The 13,455-nt window shown below is 41.2% G+C and overlaps 1 protein-coding gene and 1 long non-coding RNA gene across 6 annotated transcripts in view; one reads left to right on the top strand and one right to left on the bottom strand.

Annotated features, from left to right (window-relative positions):
• LOC127570753 (uncharacterized) overlaps positions 1-13,455 on the top strand; it is a 38,002-nt gene that overhangs the window by 20,360 nt on the left and 4,187 nt on the right. For both annotated transcript variants that reach the window (XR_007956390.1, XR_007956389.1), the window contains exon 2: positions 13,243-13,346. This is a non-coding gene — a long non-coding RNA (uncharacterized LOC127570753). The remainder of the gene's footprint in view (positions 1-13,242; positions 13,347-13,455) is intronic.
• cap2 (cyclase associated actin cytoskeleton regulatory protein 2) overlaps positions 5,174-13,455 on the bottom strand; it is a 134,648-nt gene continuing 126,366 nt past the window's right edge. For all 4 annotated transcript variants that reach the window (XM_052016562.1, XM_052016564.1, XM_052016565.1 and 1 more), the window contains 4 exons: positions 12,998-13,121; positions 12,467-12,549; positions 10,608-10,748; positions 5,174-6,506 (listed from right to left, as the gene is read on the bottom strand). In XM_052016562.1, coding sequence (XP_051872522.1) covers positions 6,423-6,506; positions 10,608-10,748; positions 12,467-12,549; positions 12,998-13,121 — 432 coding nt within the window. In that variant the 3' untranslated portion in view covers positions 5,174-6,422. The remainder of the gene's footprint in view (positions 6,507-10,607; positions 10,749-12,466; positions 12,550-12,997; positions 13,122-13,455) is intronic.

Genomic DNA, 13,455 nt, shown 5'->3' with positions numbered 1-13,455 from the left:
GCAGCTCAATCCTTGCTGATGTCCAAGCTTGCACCATCCCTCTGGCAATCACTGGACAGCAGTCAGAAGCTGGTCTCTGATTAACCTCTGTCCTAGCACACTAATATCTTGTTCAATTACATGGTACCCATTATTACCCCAGGATTGAATCTGAGACAAAACAGTTAATACATGTAACCAATAATATTAAAATGGCTTGGTCATTGCCAAGGTACAGGTTGTGGGACCTGCTGATGATAATGTTGACTATATTGTAAGCATAACTGTACTTCAAAAGTACTTCATTGACTGTAAAATGCTTTGGGTAGTTCTGAGGTTCCTGTGTTTTGGAACTTGGATACTTGTTAATTGCTATTTTTCTTGACTTGTCTGTCACTAAAATATTGTGTGCAATTCTGGTCACTCCATTACAGAAAGGGGACATGAGGTTTACCTGGATTAGAGTGTATGAGCTATAAGGAGAGACTGGACAAACTTGGGTTGTTTTCTCTGGATCAATGGAGGCTGAGGGGAGACCTGTTGGAAATTTATAAAATTGACTGTCTACCCTATTTATGCCTCTCAATCTTTTCCCCAGGATAGAAACGTCAAATACTAGATGCCGTGCATTTAAGATGAGAGGGAGAAAGTTAAAAGGCAATGTTCAGGAAATGAGAGTGGTAGGTGCCTGGAATGTGCTGCCAGGGGTAGTGTTGGAAGCAGATATAATAATGGCATTTGAGGCTTTTAGATAGACATGAATATGCAGGAAATAGTCATAGTCTTGCAGCATGAAAAAAGGCCCTTCGGCCCAATTAGTCCACATCGACTGTGTTGCCCAGTGAGCTAGTTCCATCTGCCTCTGTTTGGCCCATAGCCCTCTAAACCTCTCCTATCCATGTACTTTTAACCGTTGCTAATGTGCCTATCTCAACCACTATTTCTGGCAGCTCATTCCAAATACATACCACCCTTTGCAGGAAGAAGCTGCCCATGATGTCCCTTTGCCTCTGATCTTAAACCTATGCCCGCTGGTTTTTAGCACCCCTTCCCTGGGAAAAAGACAGGGTGGAAGCACAGAGCCTATGTCCCTCAGATCTTAGAGGTATATCAGGTCACCCCTCAATCTCCTACATTCCAGGGAATAAAGTCCTCGCCTATGGAACCTCTCCTTATAACTCAGGCAACATCCTGGTAAATCTTTGCTGCACTCTTTCTAGCTTAATAACATCTTTCCTATAACAGGGTGACCAAATCTGTACACCATATTCCAAGTGCAGCCTCACCAACATCTTACATAACTGCATCATAATTTTCCAACTCCTTTACTCAATGCCCTGACTGCTGAAGGCCAATGTGCCAAACACCTTCACCACCCTATCTACCTGTGATGACACTTTCAATGAACTATGCAATTCTAGGTCCCTTTGTTCCATAACACTCCCCAGGGCCCTACCATTCACTGTACAAGTTACAAGTTCTACCCTGGTTTGATCTCCTAAAATGCAATACTTCACATTTATCTGGATTGAAAGCCATTTGCCAATCCTCAACCCACATACCTAGCTGATCAAGATCCCCCTGCAATTTCTCATAACCTTCTACACTATCTACACCACCACCTATTTTAGTATCATTTGCATTGTACATTTATATCCAAATTGTTTATATAAATTACAAACAACAAAGGTCCCAGCACTGGCCCATGTGGCACACCACTAGAGACAAGCTTCCAGTCTGAGAAACAACCCTTGACTTTCACTCTTTGCTTCCTACCACTGAGTCAATTATGAATCCAATTCACTAGATCCCATGCAATCTAACCTTCCAGACTAGCCCACCAAGAGGGACCTTGTCTAAGGCCTTGCTAAAGTCCACATAGACAACATCCACTGCCCTAGCCTCATCTACCCTCTTGGTTACCTCCTCAAAGAACTCCAAGATTTGTCAGACACTACTTCCCATACACAAAGCTGTACTATCCCAAATCAGATCTCATCTCTCCAAATGTTGGTAGACCCTGCCCCTCAAAATCCCCTCCAGCAGTTTACCCATCACCGATGTCAGACTCACTGGCCTGTTGTTTCCTGGCTTGTTTTTGCTATCCTTTTTAAACAATGATACCACATTAGCCTCTCTCCAGTCCTCCAGAACCTCACCTGTGGCCAGATGAAGCAAATAGCTCTGCAAGGGCCTCAGCAATTTCTCTTCTAGCTTCCCACAAGGTCTGAGAATGCAGCAGGTCAGGCCCTGGGGATTTATCTGCCCTAATGCACTTAAGGCCTCCAGTACCTCCTCCCTGCTAATTTGTATGTAGTCCAAGACAATACCACTCATTTCCCCAACTTACATCATTTTCTCCACAGTAAAAACTGAAGAGAAATATTCATTAAAAATCTCACCCATTTATTTTGGTTCCACATATAGATGGCCATGCTGATCTTTAAGGGGGCCTCTTCTAGCCCTAGCCACCTTTACTCTTAATATACTTATAGAATTTCTTGATTTTTGTTTCACCCTGCCTGCGAGATCCTCTCGTATCCTCTTTGCCCTCCTAACTTCTCCCTTAAGTGCATTTCTACACTTCTTGTAGTCATCAGGAGATACACTAGTTCTCAATTGCTTATAGAGTGTGCCTCCCTTTTTTGTTTTAACCAGATCCTCAATATCTCTTGTCGACCAGGGTTCCCTAAACTTGCCACCCTAACAGGAACATGCAGGCCCTGAGTTTTAAAGGCCTCCCACGTGGCAAACATTCCTTTCCGTACAAGCAATCTCGCCCAATAAACCAGTGTAAGATCTCACCTAATGGCTCCAAAATTTGCTCTGCCCCAGTTCAGGACCCTAACCTGTGAACCAGCCATATCCTTCTCCATAACTATTTTAAAACTAATAGAACTATGGTCACTGGACCCAAAGTGCTCACCAACAGACACTTTGGCTACTTGCCCTACTTCATTCTCCAGGCTGGGATTCCTCTTCAGTAGGCCCCTCCTATGTAATGATCAAGGAAATTTTCTTGGACACATTTCACAAATTCCACTGTCCAAGTTTTTCACACGATGGTTGGCCCAGTCAATATTATGCAAGTTAAAATCCCATTAATGCCACCCTATTATGTTTACAACTAGCTGCAATCTCTCTACATATCTGCTCCAATTCCCACTGATTATTGGGGGGCCTATAATACAGTCCCATCAGAGTGACCATCCCCTTTCTAAGTTCTACCCATATGGCCTCACTGGATGATCCCCCAAGAATATCCTCTCTAAGGACCATTGTTAGGTCTTCTTTCATCAAGAAGGCAACTGCTCCCTCTCTGTTAACTGTACTCTGTAGCACCTGTATCCTGGAACACTGAGCTTCCAGTCCTGCCCTTCCCTCAGCCATGTTTCTGTTATGGCGATGATATCCCAAGTCCCCAGAGGCAGTCCACAGCCTGAGTTCATCTGCCTTACCTGTCAAACCTCTTGCATTGAAGTAAATGCAGTTTAAACCAATGGTTGGTCTTTTTACTGTGCTCCTGGCTATCCCAATGACTAAATTTGCTGTCATCGGCTACAGTATTATCCCCTGATTTCTCATCAGCCATTCTACTGCTCAGGGCCCCACTGGCACATAGCACAGAGTAATCCAGAGATTACTACCCTTGAGGTCCTGCTTTTTAGGTTCTCTCCTAACTCCATACGTTCACTGCGCAGGACCTCATCCCCCTTTCTTCCTATGTCATTGGTGCCAAAGTGCACCATGACCTCTAGCTGATCACCCTCCCCCTTGAGAATGTTCTAGAGCCACACAGACATCCTTGACCCTAGCACCCAGGAGGCAACACGCCATTCTGGTGTCTCTTTTGTGGCCACAGAGTCTCCTGTCTGTCCCCTTCATTATCGAGTCTCCTATCGCTGCCAGTGCCATCAACCCGGCTGCTGCTACGCCCAGAAAGGTTGTTCCTCCCTTCCCCCGCCCCCCCCCCTCCCCAAACCAGTATTCCAAAGGGTATACGTTGCTGAGGGGAACAGCCACAGGGGGACCCTGCACTGTCTGCCACTTACCTCTCCTAGTGGTCACTCAGCAATCTGCAGCTTGCTGCTCAGGTGTGACCAGCTCACTAAAGCTCTTGTCTTTGATGCTCTCAGCATCCTGGACAATCCCAGGTACATCCAACTCCAGCTCCAGTTCCTTAATGTGGTCAGCCAGGAGCTGCACAGCTGGGCGCACTTCCTCCAGGTGAAGTCATCAGGAACACTGGTAGCCTCCCTGGTCTCTTATTATCCTGCAGGAGGGGCATGCCACTGCCCTAATGCCATCCCAGCTACTCTCATAGAGTAATTCTAAGGAAGACCTTACCTGGACTTGCCTCCTCACACCGAAGTCTCCTGAACGAAAGCCTCAGCACTTATACTCAACCACGGCGCTTACAGGAATGGAGGGATATGGACCATGTGCAGAGCAGACATCATGGGCCAAAGGGCCTGTTTCTGTGCTGTACTGTTCTATGAAATATTTGCCTCAGTTGAACTTACTTTGATTTAAAATAATATTTCCACTGTTTCTACAGCGACAGTGGCTGGTGATCCAGTGGCTCTGTCTGTGAGAGCATGTAACTAACCAGCAATGTACTTGTCCACTGAGAAGCTACTGGAACAGCTCTGCAGAGAGACTAAACTGCAGCTGTACTATTCATGAAATGCAAGTAAACTTCATCCAGTTCTGCTGAAATGTTAACACTCTCTCCACCACTACTGTCTGACTGAGTGTTTTACACCATATGCTTTTATTTAAAATGCATATTCTCAATAGAAAATTTTGTGCAGCCTTAAATCTATTGCCTTTTTAAAACAAAAAAGGCTGGAGAAATATACAAAATGAAGAAATATTGTTTGGAGCAGTGAATGTTTAGGATCTGGAATACACTGCCAGGAATAGTAGATGCAGATTCAGTTGTAGTACTCTGAAGGGAGCTGGGTAAATATGTAAAAGGGAAGAATATGCGGGGCATGGGGAGAGGCCAGGGGAATGAAGCTAGATGAATTGCTTCTGGCATAATGTATGACTTGATGGGCTGAATGGTCTCTATCACTGCTGTAGTCATTTGGTGATTCTGAAACTATTTTAATGTTATGACGTAGAATTTAAGTAATCAGTAATGTGTTAGAGAATGTTAAAGCACCACATCAATCACTTCACATTTTGCAACACTTCCACTTTTATTTTCAGGACATCCCCCTTGTGTGACAAGTCTTTAAACCATCTAGTGATATTGTAAATTACAGTAACTAATCCCTCAATGTGATTAACAGTAACAACCGCAATACTACATCGCAACAGACTGTATCCATTTTCTACACTAAGATAATGTCAAGGACAAACTTTGGAACTCTGAACAGTAAAAGTTTACATTAATCTTGCTGCTGTGATGTGTGAGCACATTGTGGTCCTGCTTAATGTAGATTTAAGCAAGTCATTACATTGTAATATCACTACCAGGACCCAATTGCTGCATATATAAAACATTGAACAATACAAATCTCCACAAGTGTGAAACTCTGAACTATACTCTAGAGTTATTTAAAGGGTTAGGCTATTTCAAAATAAAGCTTGGAGCATGGGAAGAGAAAGATTTAACAGCTACTATTACACTTGCTTCTGCTTACATCACTTTATACTGACACCTTACGTAAAGGCAGATGTTAGCTTCATTATGTAAATGAAGAATCCTTCTCCCTGATAAGAATTGAGGTTTGATATTGTTGGGCAAAAATCTAATGTTAATAGATGAATCAAAACTGAGAAAACCAAACATATTGTGTAAAACAAAAAGGTTGATTTAAAAACCATAATCTGATGTTCAGTTACTCTCCAAAATAACATGTAGTTCGACCAAGAAAATAAAGCAGACTGTCATGTAGTGATGGCACAATTTTACTTAAGTACAAAGGGAGATGTATGGAACTTTACCTGAAACTATTCCTGCAGGAGTTCCTGCTGACTTTGGACTAAACTTCAATTGAGACATTTTGTTTAAAAAAAAAGGACAAGTCTGGCTTTTTTCCCTGTTTAAAAAGAACAGCAGAAAATGAGATGCACAATTATATAACTCACCATAACAAAGGGTTGCAATGACTAATTCTCAAATGAACTGAAATACTGTTATTTAAACTGATGAAAGAACTAGGTGAAATGTTGTCAAACTAAGCACAATAAGTACAAAGGTGGCAATTACACTCATATGTACATGTGTTGTAACTCTTGTGTTACTAAAGACATACAGAGTCAGTAAGACTGCCAATCATTGCACCCCTACTTGTAAAGCAGTTACTGCAAGGTGTCTGACTACTGTAGTATTGTATGCTATGGTTGCACAAAGTGTAAAATTGCATTATGGTGATTTGTAACTCTAGAATACCACATGTGAATTGTGGAACAGCTCATAGAATGAACAGTTAGCCAACATTTTCTGCTGCTTCAGTACACAGCTTTGTCCCATCCCATGTGGTCTTAAACTGTTCAGGAACCGGATATTCTTTCTGTAAAGGAAACACAACTTGTGTAAGTGGATAGAAGTTTATACCTGAAACAGAGGACTAACATTTAAAATTATAGATTACTTATTCTTAACTCTAGAGCATAGGCATAAAATTGTACCGCATTGGAGGAGGTTATTCTGTAGTGGTAATCCAATGAGTTCCAGTCCCCATAGATTTGCAAATACCTGACAAGTAAATATCTGGTTTTTCAGCCTCTTTCTGGGTTTAATATTGTGTACTTTTATCTATTCATTTTTTCGGACATTGCTGCCACGGCCAAATTTATTGCCCTTCTCTGTTTACCCTTGAGAAGGTAATTGCCAGCCATCTTCCTGAATCACAGCATGCCATTCCCCACTAATTTTCCCTGAAACACATTTTCCCACATTCCTATTAACTCCCTACATATACTACCACTCACTACACTAGTGGCAATTAATGATGATAATATGAATTACAATACGTATTAACCCACACATTTTTTGGATGTGGGAGGAAACCGGAGCACCCAAGGGAAACCCACGTGGTCACAGGGAGAATGTGTAAATTCCACAGAGATGGCACCACCATTGAACCCGGGTCACTGGAGCTGAGAGATGGCAGCTGCACCACTGTGCCACCCTAATGTTAATTTATCTCTTGTGTTGCTTCATTCACTCTTAGCCCCAGATCCAGTCTGGAGCCACTCTTGGTGACAGACTCTGATGTTCCCCCATCCAGAGTACATATTGTGCCCTTGTTACTTTCAATGCTGCTGCCAAGTGTTGTTCAACATGGAGATATAATGGGTTTAATATAATTAGTGGGTGATAATCAGGAGGAGCTGTCCCTGCCCATGCTTGCATGATATCCATTGCAGACCAACATTGAGGACTTAAAGGTCTTTTCCCTCCCACTTGTACTTCACTGGTGAATCCAGCGGATAGGATATAGCCAGGTGTTGTGCAAGAAGAGTCTGGAGTGTTGCTAAGGTATGATTCTGAGAGTCTGACAGCATCAGGCTCTTCTATGAGTTGGACTATACGGGCTCTCCAAGTTTAGACACTAGTTGTGATGAAGGAGGGCTTTGCAAGGTCAAGTGGGTTGGGAGCAACTTTACTGAAGCTGAATTCAATGCCTTGGTCGATGCCAAGTGGTCCATGTACTTTTATCATTTCTTTTGTTTCAGCAGTTACAGGAAAGATGTCAATAACCTTGAAAGAGTGCAGAGAAAATTTACAAGGATGTTGCTGGGACTCGAGGACCTGAGTTATAGGGAAAGGTTGAATAGGTTAGGACTTTATTCCCTGGAGCACAAGAGAATAAGGGGAGATCTTATAGAAGTATACAAAATTATGAGGGTGAACGCATGCAGGCCTTTTCCCCTAAGGTTGAGAGACTAGAACTAAAGGACATAGGTTTAGGGTGAAAGGTGAAATATATAAAGGGAATCTGAGGGAATTACTTCACTCAGAGGGTGGTGTGAGTGTGGAACAAGCTTGCCAGTGGAAGTGGTAGATGCAGGTCCACTTGTAACATTTAAGAGAGGTTTGGATAGGTATATGGATGGGAGGGCTTTGGAGAGAGATGGTCTGGGTGCAGGTAGATGGGACTAGGCAGAAGATCAGGTCAGCATGGACTAGATGGGCCAAAGGGCCTGTTTCTATGCTGTAGTACTCTGATGTTTGGTCATTTCTCATGAGCAGAGAAATGGAAGATGGAATTCAATACTAAAAAAAATGTGATGCATTCTGAAAGGCTTTTACATACACAATGCAGGGCCCTGGGGAGTATTGAAGAACTGGGGGGCATTGGTGTACAAATCCCAGAATCTCTGAAGGTGATGGATAAGGTGGTTAAGGCAGCATAAGGGATACCTGCCTTCATCAGCCAGGGCACGGAATGTAAGAGCAGGGAGGTTATGGTACAATTTTATAAAACATTGGTTAAGCCACACTGTTGGAAGGATGTGAATGCTCTGGAGAAGGTGCAGAGGAGACTAACAGGATGTTGTCAGGGATGGAAAGTTTCAGTTTAGAGGAGAGAATGGACAGGCTGGGTTTGATTCCCTTGGAGCAGCAAAGGCCGTGGGCGTTGGGGGAGGGAGCCTTATTGGGGTATTCAAAATGATGAGGGGCATAGATAGGATATATAGTGGGAGACTTTCTCCCTTAACAGAGGTGGGTATAATTAGCAGTAAGGGGTAGAAGATTTAGCAGGAACATGACGAAGAATGTTTTTTCCACCCAGAAAGTGGCTGAAGTTTGGAATGCACTTCCTGAGTGGAGGGTAGAGACGGGTGCTCTCACAGGGTTTAAGAATTTAGATGAGCACTTGAAGCATCAGAGTGCTGGTAATTGGGATACGGTTAGATGGGTACTTGATGGATGGACAGTGGGCTCAGGGACCTTTTTCCAATGTTGTATCTTAACAGGTAACTTACTGCTCAGATATGGGACTGATTCACGAATGAAAATGTAATGCTGTGAAATAACCTTTTTAATCTCTACAGACCAACAAATTCCAGATACAACTAATCCCCACAATGCGTACTTCCTGGTTCAAAGTCAGATGTGCCAACAGTTTTTGCCTCATTTACTTCTGAAAGTTCCATTTAATTCCATTGGTATAGGATCATCACCAAATACACTCAAAAATGGAAAGAGGTCTGAGGCACCAAACTTTTGTTACATTTGCAAGCTAATATTGGGCACTTGTTATGATGCCAGACTGCTCCAAGCATCCCCCCAAGTCTCCCCCAAGTCCTTTTTTGTAATTTTTGCAGCTGAAATTTTTTAGTACCATCTATTACAAAACCATCCTCCTTAGTAAAGAATGGATGTGATTTTAATAAACATAACCAATGTTAATTTCTACATTCCTAATCCTTATCCAAACTAAAAGACAATTTGGTGGAAAGAAACAGACTTGCTCAATAATCAATCCTTATTGTCTCCTCTGAAAGAGAGAAGAAACTGTATGTACCAATCATAGAAGCACACTGTTACATTTGGCAAGCTTGACTGGCTGAACACCTGACCCTTCCTGTTTTAGTTTTGAAGTTCATTATTCTAGAGTTACAGCAGGATGTCAACTACTGAATTCTAGAGCAAAACTGTTAACATGAGAAGCTTTCATTGAAAATCATTTTAAAGCTGTTTTCATTTCATCCCAAGTAACTAAATTCTTAGCCAAAAAGGAAAAGTACTGAAGAACTTGATGTATATTTCTTTGGAAAAACACTGGCAAATTAACAAAGCCTGTAAGCTTGAATCCTGGCCAAGGGTTGGTGGTTACATCAAGCTAAATGGTTTAATGCTATTTTGTCAGTTGGTCTTTAAACAAAAAAAAACAGTTGAGTTTTAAAGTTGTGGGGGTAACTAGGGCTGCTTGCACAGAGCTTTATCCTCTGGAAATGTGCACAGCTTTCACCTGAAGGTCTGTGTGGATTTTTAATCCATTCATTGCTAAATGGCAGTAAGTCTGTTGGGGTAAAACAAAGCTCTGGGCCTCAGACCATATCTTAATCTCCAAAACTCAAGGGAAAATAAGGCTAGGCTGTCCAATAACTTGATCTTCTAGGTCCTAGGATCCTTCAAGTGAACATTGGAGGCCAACACCATTTTGCAGAGGTACACTCCCACAGGAGTCTGACCATGAGTCTGCCCAGCTGAGGCTTCCATCCACTCCCTTGAGATAAAAATCCTTTTTCATTGCTGGCTGCTTCAAGTTTCAAAAGCACAAAACTGCACTTTGGGCTTTTCCTGTGCAGGGGTTTGCCTATCAGGAATTAGACAAGGGTGATTCTGCACTATGGGGGTGGGGGAGGAGGAGGAGGAGGTGTATGTGTTTACTTTTTCTCCCCACAAATTCTGAAAGAGCCAATTTTTTCTCATGTCTCAATTTTTGGGTAGTGTTTGTGGATTCTGAAAGGGTGAATTTCAGTTACCTGATCAGCTGTAACGCAGGGGTGGCCTGGATATGGTTCTAACTAAACTCTACACTAGGAAATAGAGAAGAAAAAAATAGACTCCTGATAGTCCAATCTGTAACAGTTCATAATCACATGAAAGCCTGAAACTTGTGAACACTTATCTGACATTACAAATGTGTAAAACTTACATAATCTTCGCCTTGAGGAATTAGGATGTTCATTTCAGAAGACTTGGCACTGATAATCTCGCATCCTAATGACTCTTCACTGAGGTATATGTGGCAGCCTTCTGTTTTATTGATAGATATAGTTGGTACTTTGCCCATCACCTGCAAATTCAATGCACAACTGTATTGATAGTCTAGCTAAATAGCAGTAACATTTAAAGATGATATGCTTGTTAGAAAGTTCATTATTATTTTCAAAAGGAGCAAACAATCCACACTATAGGGATTACAGCCAGTAAACTTTAGGTAAGAAGGGACTGCAGAATTATGAAAAATTTACATGTGGAAATTGGAAACCTCCCTTCAGAACAATATCCCTTTCTGCAGACAGAAACTCATCCCATTTGAGACTCCCCTTACCCACTATTGCTGCTACCAAATGGATTCAGTTATGTAAAGTATCTGCCTGTTTTGTAGCCCGAGTGATCATCTTGACTTTTCACAAATGGACAATCAGATTGCAATCAGGATGCCACAGAATATACTCAAGCTCATATTAGACATTCCATTTCATCAATGGGAATACATAATTGTATCACCCCTTCAGAGCCTGTTGAGTGCTAACTCATGGAGAGCTGTGTGCCAAAGACTTGACAGCACAAGGTCAGGGCTTCTTTAATTTAGAACATTACAAAATTAATATTTGATTTTTATTCATAAATAGAACTGTTGTACATTAATAAACAAAAACAAAGTGTCTTAAATGCTCAGGTCAGACAACAGCTGTAGAGAGAGTGAAATAGAATTAATTTTTCAGTTCAGCAGTACTCAATGAAAGATCATTGACTTGAAATATCAACTCAGTTCCTGTCTCCATAAATGCTGCCTGACCTGTTGTGTATTTCCAGTGTTTTAATTTCAGATTTCCAGCATCTACAGTTTTTTTGCTTTTCATTTACAGTAATACATTAACTTTGAAGTGTATGCTACATCAAATCTCTCATGTCAATCTTGGAATATATATACATACACTATTGGCACCTATAAACAATGATAGTTTCCAAGTTTAAGGGTGGTACTATCAGGTTGTCATGGATTGTATCTTCAAGCCTCAAGACAATCTTTGTAAAAATTTAAATTTAATAAATGCAACTTTTTATCTCAGATGTGACCCAAGGAAGTTGATATTAAGTAATGCTCAAAGGGACCCTGGTACGTATATTGTATCTATATACTCTTGTTTACAATCCCTAATCTATATATCCTGAAGTTATGTATGTGGTGAATAATAGTTTACTTTCTTTCATCAAGTTTCTCCCCCTACTGGCAAAAGCAAAATGCAGGCAGAATGCATGTTGCACATTGCGAAAACTTCTGTGTGTGATATCAATTCACAGCCTTGCATCACTATTAACATTTCTGCAGCCGAAGAGTTTGAACCTATTTATCAGCAATCATTTTCAAAACAGTATATAATATTTGATACAATATATCAAAATATAATATTTTCAAAATATTATAAACTTAATAGTTTTCAAAGAAAAATATTGATCGGCGAATGGCTCTGAGAAACAGGTCAGTCTTGTAATCTTCATTTACAAAAATAGTGGTTAGAACTGAATGCAAGTAAACGACAGTGGAATCTGATGTGCGTTGTGCACATAGGGGATTCTTTGCTAGCTACATTATCAGATAAACCAAATAGAAAAAAACCTGGTGTATTATGTTCATTTAATATCCAATAACTTTAGAATGCAATGCAAAACTCTAATTGGGATAATATCTATGCAAATGTTCTTCATGCATTTTCTACTAAATTTCTATAATCCAGCTAATTTAACACTAAGTACTTACTTGTGTTAAGGCAAATTATTCCTTACCTGAATTTCCACATTCCGTGAATTGATGATTTCAACTATTCCCACCACGTTTTCAAACACAAGGCCAAGCTTTTTACAGGAATCTGAAATGGAAAGAATTACTTAAAGGGGCAGCTTCTGTGATGCAAAAAGACAGCAGTGATGTGCAGATTCTGTTGAGACAAGTTTATTGTCATGTGCACAAGTACAGTGACGTACTGGTACAGTGAAAAACTTAGTGGTCTCACAAGCATGTAGGTTCAGACAACACAGAACATAAATTATATGAGACAGTAAAGAAGAGTGTGCAAAGCAAGGCATTAGTGCAAAAAGAACAAAGTCCATGGTAGTGCAAGAGGCGGTCCACAGTGTTCCATTGTTAAGGCTGGGTTGTGCAGGTCCTTTCAGGAACCTGATGGTTGTAGGAAAGTAGCTGTTCCTAAACCTGGTGGCATGGGACTTCAGGCTTTTGTACCTCCTACCTGATGATAGCAGTGTCAAGCGGGAGGTACAGAATCCTATCAGCTCTTTAACTATTTACTAACTACTTACCAATTGTAATGGAATTGATTTTGCCTTGAATTTTCAGCACGGAGTTATTACACTTGTAGACGTAGGCAACATGTTTCAGTTCTGCCTCAGAAATGACTAGGCTTTTTTCATTCTCTTGATATTCCTAAAATAAAAATAAGAAAGCATTTACTGGGAAGTTTAAATATCATCCTCCCTGCCCCTCATCCACCAACCTCAAGTATCTGGGGACTAAAGTGAATGTAACTTTGAATTCTGCCTTTCAGGCCCACAACCAGTAGCATGGCAGATGAACACAACCTAATGGGTGCCAGGAGATAGGAGCCTGGCTCAAAACTGGACACCAGACATTCTCTCGTTATCTTCCACTGTAAGTTTATCATTTCCCTCGAAAGAATATCGGGCTGTATACTTTGAGAAGTTGGGGTTGGTGGGTTTTGAAAGAGCAGTGTGAAGGATTGGTCACAAGGACAACATTG

The sequence above is a fragment of the Pristis pectinata genome, chromosome 5, assembly GCF_009764475.1.
Source record: "Pristis pectinata isolate sPriPec2 chromosome 5, sPriPec2.1.pri, whole genome shotgun sequence".
In the NCBI taxonomy this organism is placed as follows: domain Eukaryota; kingdom Metazoa; phylum Chordata; class Chondrichthyes; order Rhinopristiformes; family Pristidae; genus Pristis; species Pristis pectinata.
The sequence above is the reverse complement of the archived record's forward strand: the minus strand, read 5'-3'. Positions and strand labels throughout refer to the sequence as shown.